Genomic DNA, 13,576 nt, shown 5'->3' on the forward strand with positions numbered 1-13,576 from the left:
TGCTTTTCCTATAAAAGCTGCCAAGTAAATCAAGTTGGGCAATGCACTTCTCACCGAGGGCTGACCAAAACAAATTGAGGGGTAGGCAGCAGCACTTGAGTTAGAGAGCGTATACTGGATGATAGGCTGCTAGAGATGGAAAATGTTAGCTCATCTCCTGTTGCATCTGTTACGGGGCAGTGAATTACCAAGTCCTTTCTAGGAGCTTTGTCCAGTCTAGTTTTCAGAGTTGCAAGTAACCGAGCTTCTGCCGTTTCCCTTGGGAAAGTATTCTTTACAAATACAATTCACTGTCAGGAAGTCATTCTGAAGCTCTCCTTAATTTTTCCTTTTTTTGGTGTCCTCCCACTAAAATGGGCATTCAGGCTTTTAACACAAAGAATCCATTTAAAGTGCTACTTTTTGATTTTCCTGTGAAGGCTTCTGTGGTTTCTAGTTAATGTCTGTGTGAGACTGTAAGCTCTCCAGTTTAAAGGCGAAGAATCACCATATTCCCTGTGGTACTGCTAGTACTTTCACTCATTTCCTGGAGGGTCTGGATGAGTTTCATGTGGCTACATTAAATGAATGTTAGTTATTGGCTTCCCTTCCCAAATGTATATTAAAAAAATGTGTTTTGTTGCCGAAAAAGGCTGGATCTAAAAAGCCCATATTAAATCTAGATTGTGTTTGTGCAGAAGTTTTATTTTTCTCCTGATTCTGTGGTGCGAACCTAAAGACAATGAGCACCAGTAAGTAAAAGAGGACGGGGGGAAAGCAGCCATCCCGTTTCCCTGCTGAAAATAATCAAAGTGCAAAAGCAAACAGCATGAATGCAAATTTCAGCTAATAGAAAAGAGATTTAATGCCCTTGAACTGTGCTGCAGAAAAGAGATTTAGGAGAACACTTGTTACTTGGGTATAATTGCTTGCAAGCCAATGCTGTTCTAGAGGGAGTTGTTTTTAATGGTTCAATTATACAACACATTTTAAAATTGATTGTTTTGCATAATGCGTTGTTGAACCTGTGAATCTCACCGACAGACCACATTGTTTACCTTTGTTGAAATCAGTTGAAAGCAAGACAGTCGCATGAGAATAAACTGTGAGGTTTTTTAGAAACACAGATTGTTAGTTAGCAAATTCAAGGGCAACTAAACACCTCCTGGGATTTTTTTCTCCGTGTAATTGCAGATGTATTACACGGGTTATAGCTTAACGTTCCAGAGGACTCGCCAACAACAAATGGACTCAGATTACTGCTTTTAACACCAATTTACTAGTCTGATTCTAGCTTTACCACGACAGGACTTGCAGGAATCTTCTGTTTTATAAAGACCTACCGTAGGTTAGAGAGATCACTTCTTCAATTTAAAGCTATGGCAGCAGTATTAAATTTCTGCAGCACAGTCTGGCTAGTAGCATCATTTTCCTATTACTTGTTTCACAAACAAGACCATATTGTATCATTCCTGATCGTTAAAGCATACTTGCTGTCTTTACATATCACCCTTATGTATGGAAGATTTTGCATCATTTGGGTTCCTAAGCAGAAATACAGGAATTAAAAGTCAGAAATGAAGCTTGAGCTGAGATTTCAATTATGCCTACCTTCAATGTCTCTTAGGATCACAGGATAATTTAGGAAAGGTCTTCTGGATGTCATCTGGTACAACCCCCTGTTCAGAGCAGGCCATTTTTGAAGTTGGATCAAGTCACAGAGTTTTGAATACCTCCAAAGACAGAGATCTCACTGTGCCTCTGGGCCTCTCTTTGGCCATCCTCATAGGGAGCAATGAGCTTCCGTCTTTGCAACGTGTGTCCATTGTCTCTTGTCCCATTGGTATCTAGCTCCAAGAATAATCTAGTTTTGTCCTTTCTATAGCATACTGTGAAGTATGTGAAGACTTCTAAGATCTCCCTTTTAGCCTTCTCTTTGCAAGATGAAACCAGCGCTGCTCTCCTTGCCCTTCCTTGTGCACTGTGTGCCCCAGCCCCTGACCATCTCAGTGTCCATCCACTGGAATTGCTTCCATTTGCCAATGTCTGTCCAGTACCAGAAAATCCCAGACTGGATCCGGTAGTCCAGGTATGGTCTCACAAATGCCAAATAGAAAGGAATAATCCCTTCCCTTGGCCTGCTAGCCAGAAGTGTGCTTACATAGGCATTATGCATCTGGCTTTGGTTGGCACAAGGGTGCATTTCTGACTCCTGTAGCTTGTCTATGACACCACTGTGTCCTTTTCTGCAGACCCATCCAGTCAGTTTGCAGTGCCACTGCTTGAGACTTGTTTTGTCATGACTTTACATTTGCATTTGTTAAACTTCAGAGGTTTCCTGTCAGCCCATTTCTTCAGCTTGTGTGTCCATGGAGAAGTGGTACATACAGCTCTGTTCATATGGCAGAACTCTTCATGTTCCAACATGAACAATATTCTTAAGGTCCTTTCTCTAAACGTATAAATGTCTCAGCACCACAGAATCTATTTTTTTTCAATTTCTCTTTCAAGGAATGGTCAAGGTATTGTGAGAGGATCGTTTTTTCGAGCATTTCTTCCCGTGGCCAGTCAATCACATAGACTCTCTTGAGCTCATTTGAGGTTCACTGACCCATGCAGATTCTACTAAGCATCTTCATGGTTCTTGATTAGCTTAATAAATTAATCAGAAGATGTGGTAAAGGGCAAAATCCAAGTTGAGTGGTGAGATTTTGAGCAACAGGATGAGAATGTGTTTGCTTTTAACAAAACTCCTTGGTGTTGCAGTTATGAAGGTAACTGAGAGATGAGCATTTGTCACAATTTATATCTGGCCCTGTGCACGTGTACAAGCTCCATAGGCTCTTGCTCACGTTACCAGCTGCTGCAGTAGGTGGGGGAAGCTGAGGCAGAAAGCAAATGCTGCCTGCCTGTGGCCACGGAGGAGTTCTGGGTCAGAGCATCGCCTGCAGTTGTCTCCTCGTGCTGCTTGGTACACGTCACTCGGGTCATTTCTGCCTTTTTCATCGGAGTTGGCAGTGCTGCACAGCTGCCTGCCTCCTGACTCCCACTGTATCAACACTTAAAATGAGTGGTTAAAGAAAGATTAATGTCACAGATACAGTGTGATTAGAGACTGTGGTCAGAAAATCAGTGAAGTACAGAAAATAATTGTTTATTTTCCATGCACGCTTTCTCTCTCTGTTTAATATGTTCAGTGCTTAAAGCCCTGTTAATAATACAGACAGTCCAGGTTTCTTTACATGGATGTATGCTTTGCTCAGCTCCTTGTTGGATATGTATCAGAAGTCCTTAGCAGTGGAAAATAGAGCTGAAACCTTGCTTTTTCAATTGAATAAAATGGTATGACAAATACCAGTGGCCTAATACAGTCTTTGAATAAAGCTGCAGTCAATTTCTATTTAAAATACTCAGAGGAGTCATTATTTTACTCACAGACCACTTTTAAAGTTGGGCACATGCTGAGTTGTGCTTTTTTAATGATTTTTAAAGAAGTATTTGCTCTCCTCTGGCTTTTCCTTTAGCCTTTTCTACCTTGATTGCTCCCATACTTGCAGGGTATTTTGCAGTCAGCCACACAGCAGACTGAAGCCGGAGAGTAGCCAGTATGGGAATGCATCTTCCTGCCACCTCTATCACCAACACCAGCTTATTCCACTCTCTGATGATTTCTGGAAAATATTTGGATCAAAATTAACTTACAGAGACCGAAGAAATGCAATTTTCAGATCTGGTCTGCTTCATCAAGTGACTGCAGGGGTACTGGAGCGAATGCAGAGTTTGAGAACAAAAGGCAGCCCAGTTAGATTGGTTGAAATTCATCTGACCCCAGCAAAGTGATGAGTTCTTGAAAGTCAGGAAGAGGAAAACTTGATAGTCAAGAGGGAAAGAAGGTTAGCATCAGTCTGCATTTGGGTAAGTTACATATTTTCGACAGATAAACCCTGCAGAATATAATTTTAATAATGAGGATCTAGCTGAAGATCAATGCTATGCACCAAAGATTTCATTGACTTCTGAAACTATTAAAAGTTTCAGTCATAGAGTGACAGAATGGTTTGGGTTGGAAGGGACCTTAAAGATCCTCTAATTCCAACCCTCCTGCCTTGAGGGGGGACACCATCCGTTAGACCAGGTTGCATACTTTGGATGATAAATCTAAAACAAAAATCACAGATTATGGCAGAGCCAGAAAAAAATAAAAAATAAACATTTCTAGACTTCTTTTTCATTTCAGTACCTTCCCCATCCTGTTCCTATAAATTTGCCCCATTATGTGTAGATGTGTCCAGGACTCCACTATTAGTAAGACTTCTTTTCAAAATGTACAGTTTTATCAAATACATTCAGCTTTATCCCAGGAAGTACCGAAGTGGAAGAAAAGGCTGTAATTTGGTGATTTTGATCAAAGCTGAAACACTGAGTTAATAGCATTGTTTTGTTGTTCGAGGAACGCTTCTTTTTTATTTTTATCCACTCAAATGGATTTGAGCACTCCTGTCACTCACTGATACAGGAGAACGGTGAACAGCACCTGAATGAGCGGTTGCAAATGAGCTGTTCTGCTCTGTGATGGATATAGTTCTTGAAGGAGTTGCATCTTTTGGCTTGAAAACGAATGTACTGATACCTGAGCAAGCACTGGGAAACAAATTATAATCTTCTGTTTTGTCCATGTTGGCATTTCTGTTCCACACTTCTTGAACATCACGAGATTGAACAGATATAATTGGAGTAATATATTACAGGGGAAGAGCAACAATAATAATACGTAAATCTTTCATCTTTTTATGAAGTCACTTTTATTTGATGCTGTTCATTGAGCAGTAAAAAGAGCTGGAAGTCTTACAAGGAATGCAAAGAAATAAAAACTGGCACAGTGAAAGACTTCCAGTACAATACGATTGTTGATCCTTTAAAATCACAAATCATCTTTCTATTAATTCACTGTAGAATAAGGTCTCTTCAAGATAAGACTCAGCAGTGCTGTGGAGTTGGTATTTAAAGTATGTCCATCTGCATCTAAACGAGTAGCTCCAAGACAATCAGATTATGCAGTAGTTACTTTGGTGAGAATATCGCCTAAGTGGAATGGAAACTTCATTTTGAGTCTAATATTAGACCCTGCTTTGGAAAATTCCTTTTAAATGATCACAAGCTGGGAATAGCAAAAGAATTTAACTTTCGACAGACAGCATTCACCAAGAATTTGTTTTTAACTGCTTATGTTTGGTCCCTGGGAAAGCAGATGTGAAAAACTTACCAAAGTGAATTGACTTGACCTGATGCAATGTTTATATCAGTAGTTGATAAGTTTTCCTCCCTCGTCTAATTTGTTCAGGATATTTTCATTCTTCAAGCATGAGTAAGTCTGGCTTGGAATAGTTTGAATGCTTGTTAGTCTAATAATCTGAATCTTAAAACATGCAGACATTATTGCCTATAAAGGGGTCTAAGCAAAGTTGAACTATTTTGGTTGTCTTCCCCAGATGGGGATAAGTATCAGTTTTGATATCAGCAAAGAAAAATGTAAGACAATGTCGCTTCCCTCTCACCAGCTCACAAAGCACCTTGAGATCTGTGTGTTTGTGCTTCAAAATGCTACATGCGTTTGGGGAACCCTTTGAATGCAGAGATCACGGTGCCTTTTTGGGCACCTTGACAAAGGACTGACAGGTGGCAGCTAGGGATACTGGCAACCCCAGTGTCACTGCGAATTCAAAGGGTGATGGTACTTGATTATTCCCATGGTAGAAAGGACTTTAGGAGTTAGGAAATGCATGGTGAATGATCCACAGCTTAGGGATCTTGAGAGGCACTAGTTTATCGTACCTTAGCTATTCTCTTTGTTAATCGGACACTTTGGATATTTTAATTCATTCATTCATTCCTAAATAAGCCCCCTTCTGCCTGGAGCATGTCTAAATAAATTATTTTTGCAGGGGGGAGGAAGAAAAGAGGAATAAATGGGTTGGGCTGAGCTCCCCAGCTCAGCCCTGTCCACATGTTCCTGTGATGTGGCCATTGTTGCCTTTGTTTGTAAGCTTGAGGAGCATCCATGGGAGCTCCCTGCAAAGGAGGACTCCAGTCTGACCTTCCTCTGCCAGTGCAGGACAAAAGAAGTGAAAAAGCCATCGACAAAATAGTACAATGAATGCAAAGCCAGGGTGACAGTTTCACTGGGGAAAGAAATTAGTAAGAGAACACTGATATTTTTGACTGTTCTTTAGTGTGCTAGATCCAATTCTGATCCAAGAATATATGTCTGAGAGGGAAATCAGATCATGATTTTAAGTGTCTCTTAAACTTTGTAGGTTTTTTATGAGGTGTGACACCAGCCTTTCTGTCTTTTTGTTTATACCTGTTTGTAATTCTGCTGTAATTTCTGGTCTTTCAGGAATTTCTAAATGTCTAAATTGCTGATCTGTCTCCTTGCAGGCAAGTCTCACCTGGCTATAGTACAAAGAGTAAACAATGAAGGAGAAGGGGATCCTTTTTATGAAGTCCTGGGAATTGTCACTTTAGAAGATGTGATTGAAGAGATCATCAAGTCAGAGATTCTGGATGAAACAGACCTATACAGTGAGTAGATTTTTTTTTTTTTTTTTTTTTTTTAAACGAGGGGGAAGACTCCATCCAGCAGCAGCTGTGTCTTAGAGCTTTGTTGATGAGATGTAAGATGTTGTAGAGATGGAAGTTGCTGGTTTAAAATATCAATGGTCAAATAACCTGCAAATCCATTAGATGGTCAAAGTGATTTTTGTTTTCACAGCATGGACACCTCACCCCTTTAAGCCGACCTATTCAGAAATAGGTCAGCTTTATTTGAGCATTCCATGTAGAAGATTTACTTGTGCAACATCCTGGTCTCTCCTGTTAGCTGTTCTCCACCACAGTGGCCTAGTTTAAACCTCTTTGTTCCAGCACTCGTGACCTCCCACATTTTCCCCTAACCTCTTTCCACCTCAAGGGCCTGTAGTCTCTGTAGTCACTGCATTTTAGAAAGAAAGCAGGCAGATAACCACACCTCAGGGAAGAGGAATGGAGACTCTTTAGAGTCAATCTCTGTCACTCATTCAGAGAGATCCTAAGAATGGAAAAGCTTCTTCAGGGCTGAAAATCAGCAAGTCCTAAATGACTCCTTTTTTTTTTTTTTTTTTTTTTTTTTAAATCACACGGTACAGCTCCTTCCTTCCTTAGTGTTAACTTAAATTAAGGCAGATGATGGTACAGGTTGAGCGTTACCTGAGACTTTTTTCCCCCCAATTTAGAGTTTTTCTGGTCTTTGGCCAGTTACCTAAACTGTCTTTGCTTCTGTTCCCATCTGCACAATCTGGCCTGTGCACACTGAACTTCCTTTCTGTCATTCTTCATCTGTCTTATCTGTACTTGGATCGCTTGCTGGCAGATGCTATTTTTTACTTTGTGTTCAAGCGTAGCAGAAGGATGTCTCTAGATTCTATTGTGATAGAAATAATAGAAATGGTCATTTTAAATATCTTTCACACTGTTCAGCTGACCTTTGCTTTCTTTTTCTTTTCTCATGAAAGGGATCTGAATGTTTCTACAGCATCTTTTTCAGGCCAATGCAAGCAGTCTTCTATCCTCCTTCCAAGCCAAAAGCCAAATAAGCTCTTTGCACTGTAGGATAGACATACTTCTGCTTTTCCTAATAGATTGGTTTTGCCTGAACTACTTTCCGTAGCTGGTCAGTATTTTACCAGAATTTATGTGCCCAAAGGTTCATGTAAATCACAGTTTTGTTTTACACTGCACTAAATGGTCTAATTACTATGCAAATCACAGAAGTCCAGTTAGTATTGATCTTCTTCATACTGCCACAACTTAATTGCTGGGCTAATCAGTTACAACATAATGCTTTTACAGGGTGAATTCAGACTTTCTTTTGTAATCTAAACTAGTGGTGTGTTTTTTTTCTTGTTTGTTAAGCGAAACTGTATAGATCATGCTGTGTTGTTATTTGGGAAAAGAAAAAAAAACGTAGCATGTTAGAGGGCAAGGAAATGATAATTTAATTTTACTATCTGAAGACTTCCTAGATAAGCAAAATAGAGGTGGTTCATTGGAAACTGTCCTTCCTGAAAGGTTTTAGTATAGAAAATCCCTAGTTCAGATTAGGAGGGAAGCTTAACTTCCTAGGCTTCCTGGAGGATGCAGGAAATTTTGAGGGGTGGCTCCTGCTGCGTACCATTAAGATGACCTTCTGGTTTCATTATGAAGCACTGGAATTCATTCTGCTGTTCAGATCAAAGGAAACTGGGACGGTAAGGGAGAGAACAGAAATGCAGAGAAGCTAGGAGAAAATGTGATAGGTTTGGGATTTGAGCAGATTGGTATGCTGTAAGCACTTCCAGTTGGTATAGCGATGGGAACATGCTTTTGGCTTACTGAAGGTAGCCTATCGCCCATGATACGTTAAGGTAGCTTCTTTTTGATGTTGGTATCGGCGTGTCAGTGCTAGTAACCCCCTATAGTATCTGAGGTCTCTGGTGCTGTTCATTATAAGGCCAAGACAGCTTGCTCAGAACTTAAAACCTTAGGATTTGTTCTTGATAAGAAGTAAGGTTTGCTTAAAAGTAGACCTTACGACAAATTTTGGCAGTGTTATGCCTTTGTTCTGAAGTTTTAAACATGTTTTGTTGTGCTTTGATGGAAACTGGAGATTCGATGAAATGGCTGACCTTGGTGTTGGAGCTGTGCCTTTCTGCTGTTTCTGTGAAAATGCATTTCTACTGTGTTAGGGTAGAAGCAATTGTAAATTTACAATTTTTGCTGAAAGCTGCTGAAGCTCTGGGGCTGAATTTCTCAAGGGCTGTGTACCCTGTAGACACATGGCATTACTTCACATTGCCCTAGTCTGCTATGCCTTATGGCTTGCAGAGATGTTGGGAGCAAGAGAAAGTGTTAAATATATTTGACATATCAACATCTGCTTGGGTTGAGTGCTTCAGAGTGTGTGACTCCGTAGTGGGGATGCTGATGGGGTGCAGAGAAGGGGTTTCAGTTGTGATACGGGTGGGCTCTGGAAATGTCTCAGCCAGTGTCACAGATAAGAGCTGTCAGCGTGTTTTGCTCTTACTGGAAAGGTGGATGCACTACAGGAATGTGTGCTTTGCTCCTGTGGCCCCAGCTATCGTAGGGGCGCATTTCCCAAGCTTCTCACAGGCTGAGAGGACCCTATCTAAAATCCAGGGCTTTTCTACAAATGCATTAGCCTTGGCTAGTCACTTCCCTGAGGGGAAGACCACATCTTACCCTAACATTCCCATTCCCAAACAGCTGTCAAAACAGGTATGTTAAATGTATGTGCTAGTAAACCCTGTATCTCTCTCTTGTGTAAACCACAGAGCTACAGGACTAAAAAACTGTTTGCCCTCATAAGTATTTCCACTGTCATCCAGTGAAACCGTAGCAACACAGAAGGTTATGCAACCCTGATTTGCCTGGCAGGACCTGCAGATATTGGCAGTGTCCTGCGCCAGGAGAGCAGAGCTCTCTGCAGCTGGAATCTAATCTTTTGACACACCCAGGCTGTTACCACCTTCCAGAAAGTGGTGCTTTTATGCTGTTGGCCATAAGGCTTGTGGACTTGTTAACCTGTGGTCTAGCACTGGTAGGCTGCAGGAGCAGCATCCTTACAAGAAGCTAGTTTAGGTTGTTTTAGAGCTTCAGGTTTAGTCATGCTGAGTTTCTGACGGCTGCCAAAACATGCATGAGACACCGGGCAACCTAGTTTTCCCAGCTCAAGACCAAAAGAAGTAGCAAAACTAGCTTAGTTAATTCCTATGCCTTTCTTTTAAAATTAAACAAACCCACAGGCTTAGAAAGAACTGAGCAGCATGCGGGGCACAGACTGTCAGCCTGGGTGTGTGCATCACCTGGGGGAGGAAGGAGAAGGGGATGTGGGGGATATTGAGCAGGGCTCTGGCATCCACCTCCCGCTGCCTTGGGCCAGGCATCCTGCTGCTGAGTGTGGGCACAAGGTCAGTGAGTCTGGGCCTCTGGGAATTGTGCTGTTCCTGGAGTACCAGAGAGCTGCACATATCAAGCAGATGCTTGTCCCTGTCCTTGCTGTTTTGTTATTGTACAGTCCTTGTGTGCCAACAGAACCACACGTCCATTTGAAGATAGATTTTTGTCCTTGTTCTCTTGTCTGGAGCTGACTGCAGATGTCTATGCTGGTTAATCAAGATCCTAAAGAGAAAAGGACAAAAAAGAGCACACAAAGACAGCAATAACTCTTTCCTGCAAATTGTCCAGGTGCATTTGCAGAGCTCATCTGCCTGCTGCCTTCCTACCCGGCTGAATGGGTGATCTGAGGTTTGAACTCCCTGTTCTGTAGCTGTCTTTCATACTGGGCTGGCTCCTTCAAAGAAGTAAATGCAATTGTCCTGCGTCAGGCCTGAAAGCTCAGGAATATGGCAAGAGGGATGACAACATTACTTGTATTTGGACCTATCCTCTTCTTGAGTTCTCTCCCACAGCCCAGGAACTCACAGTCAGCCTTGCTGCTTTGAATTTACAGGAAAATCCAAATATTTCCAAGATGTACTGAATATAGCTACAGTACTTGTTGATATCTCACCTAAAGTTACACCGAGGGTATCCCTCACATGGCACATTGTTCCTGTTCCAGAACCAAACAGCATCACGTCATTTTAAACGCAGAGATTGCTTAAGTCTGCCAAGATGATTTAAGTGCTCAGGTCTCCATCTCTCTGTAGAAAGGACAGGATTTACCTGGTTACAGATTCAATTATTTCTGTCACCATCCAGTCCTTGCTTTCTGTTTCTTACAAGAAGCTCGGTAATTATCTGAATAGCAAAGAGCAATAAAGACTATTCCTCACAGAAATATGCAGAGATAGTGCCTTTGCTCTCACTGAGTAGCATTTTTCTTGGGAGAAGGTTTTTGGAGAGGCTGCCAAGGAAACCATGGGAAGAATCGAAATCCCCCATCGACTGACAAAGAGCCTGGGTCTCTTACCCTGGTGACTGAAAGATGGAAAGATTTAAGGTATCCTCCCGTGACGTGATGCTGGTGCTGTAGTTGGGTACCAGAACTGCAGCACGAAGCTTGCTGTGGTAGGGCTCACTGACAGAAGAAATAAAGGAATTCAGGAATGCTGCCCTGCTGAAGAGACATTTCCCTGCTTGTACTTCTGGTGAAGTCATTGAAGAGGGCAATGACATAGGTCCTTGTGAGACAGCATCTCAGATGCAGCATGGCAAGAAATAGCATTCTCTGACCTTTTCAGAAAAACCACAGATTCTTTTCTTCTTATCTCTTCAAAGAGGTAGGACCTCGTGAGGGCTTCTGGTGGACTCGTCTCCCAGTCACTTTCTGTGGATACGTTTCTGCATACGTTAGACATTGTGAGTTACTTGGACCTTACATGCAGATTTTGCTCAAGCTGTGACGAGTCAGTCACCCCATGGTAAAGCATAAGAAATATGTAATTGTTCATTTAATCTCCGTATTTGCTGGGGACTCTCTAAGGATTTTTTATTTTTTATTTTTAAAAAAGGTATTTATCACAGATACTCTTGTTGAACACCTTTCTATTGTTAGTAACACTGAGCGGGACCCCTCCTGCCCACCGAGAATTGCCCTCACACTGTGCACAACATGCAGAGCTGCTCTGCAATTAGATGCTTGCAAGCAGACTCTTATCTCACATTGAAGTGACAGAGATTATGGGTTCCTGGATGTGAGCCCGCAGCACAGGTCACTGATTATTTCTGGTTTTTAAGGTGTATCAATGAGCAAGGCTTTGCATGTGTACTGCAGAGGGGTCTGTCTGCACAGTTTGCTCTGGGTGGCTGTCTTGGCTGACTCCATCCAGTGCAGTTCGTGTTGGACCCCATTCTAACAGAAATCGCTTCCTTCCTTTCTTCTCTCACCCTCCCTTCCCCAGCTGATAACAAGACGAAAAAGAAAGTAGCTCATCGGGACAGGAAGCAGGACTTCTCTGCCTTCAAGCAGACAGACAGCGAGATGAAGGTTAAAATATCACCGCAGCTCCTCCTGGCAATGCACCGCTTCCTGGCAACAGGCAAGTGTGGATTATCTGTTTTCACGATCATGCCAGAGCCTCGGAGGCAGTTTGTCAGCAAAGGCCGGTGAGGTGGGTGGGACAGTGCAGGCGGGAAGGGAGGCTGGATGGTGGGGTGACAAATAATGCCACTGTTGTGTTTTTCTTTTTAAATTCTCTCCTCTCCTGTGTTCAGTGTCGGCATGAACCCTCTGAGACATTTACCAGGGGTGGACCAGTAACTTTAAATTGGTCTGAAAGGTAAGGATGAATGCCAAGTGCCGCACTGCATGTCTAGAGTCCGTCAGATTAACGACTAGCAAGTGCACCCTATTAGGAAGAGCTCAGGGAACAAACCACAGACGACTCGATACCACTGGCCAGCTGACTGTAATTGCACTCTGGCACTTCATCCAGAAAGAGATGCTGGACTTTTTGCAGGAAGGTGTAAACCTGTTCCATGAGACTTTTTGACTCGAAGTGAAAAACAATCCCGACACATTTAATGCAGACTGCACAGGCAGTTGAACTGTACTTATAAAAGTGGATTTTCTTGCTGGCTTGTGTGACCTCCGTTGATGGCTCCAGGTTTCAGAGGACAGTTGTCGCCATCCCAGATCACCTTGATGCTTTAGCCCTTGGGTGGCAGTCTGGCAGAGAGGCCAGGGGCTTGAATGGTTTCTTGCAGCTGACGTTGCCTTCCGTCGTAAAGTTGTTCCTTTCACCTCAGAGATGAGACCTGTTAACAGGAGAGCTTGTGGAAAACATACCTTCCTATTGCTCATGTTGTCTCTCTTTGACATATAAAGACTTCTCATGTGCAGGCCTTTCAGACAGGCGTCTTTCACTGCTATGTTCAACATTTATTCATGGATTGAAATTCATTCTGTCTCAAGCTGGCCAGCTCAAGCTGGAGAGCAGTACTTCCCCTCCTCTTAAGATAAAGTAACTGCCTGCCTTGATGCTCCCAGTCTGCCTTCGTGCTTTATTTTGCCTCTGCGGCTTAAAAGAAACATGTGCGTGATCGGTTATCACACCTCAGCTGAGGGACAGTAAATCCCTAAAAGGCTTGGACTCCTGCGGCTCATGTGCATGTGAGCATGCCCTTGGTGAAAGGAAACAGTTCAACGGGAAGACGCGGATTTAACAGCAAGCAAAGCGTTGTTCACTTAGTTGTACAAGACTTGGTGGAGTTCCCTAAACACCTTCTCAACAGACATAGTCTTACAGTGCTGCGTCTCTGCTTGTTTTGTGGATGAAAGGATTTTGTAGCTTAAATCTGGCAGTGAAGCCACTGCTAAGTAAGATGAAAGCTACAATTTTGGTTTCTCTGTTCTAATTTGAGAATAGTATCTGGCGCAGATGGAAGGTGCTGGGTCATTAACGGTCCTGTTCTGAAAGATGTTAGGAAAGCTTATCAATTTGCATGTGTCTATCTCGACATCCCTGGCCTAACTCTCTCACACAAGGATAAGCTTTTAATCTTCAAGCAGCTGCTGTTGGGAACACTGATGACTGAAGAGCAAGTGGATAGGGAATGT

The 13,576-nt window shown here is 42.4% G+C and overlaps 1 protein-coding gene across 2 annotated transcripts in view; it reads left to right on the forward strand.

Annotated features, from left to right (window-relative positions):
- CNNM2 (cyclin and CBS domain divalent metal cation transport mediator 2) overlaps positions 1–13,576 on the forward strand; it is a 112,800-nt gene that overhangs the window by 84,456 nt on the left and 14,768 nt on the right. For both annotated transcript variants that reach the window (XM_035329881.1, XM_035329882.1), the window contains exons 2-3: positions 6,418–6,561; positions 11,919–12,056. In XM_035329881.1, the coding sequence (XP_035185772.1) occupies positions 6,418–6,561; positions 11,919–12,056 (282 nt within the window). The remainder of the gene's footprint in view (positions 1–6,417; positions 6,562–11,918; positions 12,057–13,576) is intronic.

The sequence above is a fragment of the Oxyura jamaicensis genome, chromosome 6 (assembly GCF_011077185.1).
Source record: "Oxyura jamaicensis isolate SHBP4307 breed ruddy duck chromosome 6, BPBGC_Ojam_1.0, whole genome shotgun sequence".
NCBI lineage: Eukaryota > Metazoa > Chordata > Aves > Anseriformes > Anatidae > Oxyura > Oxyura jamaicensis.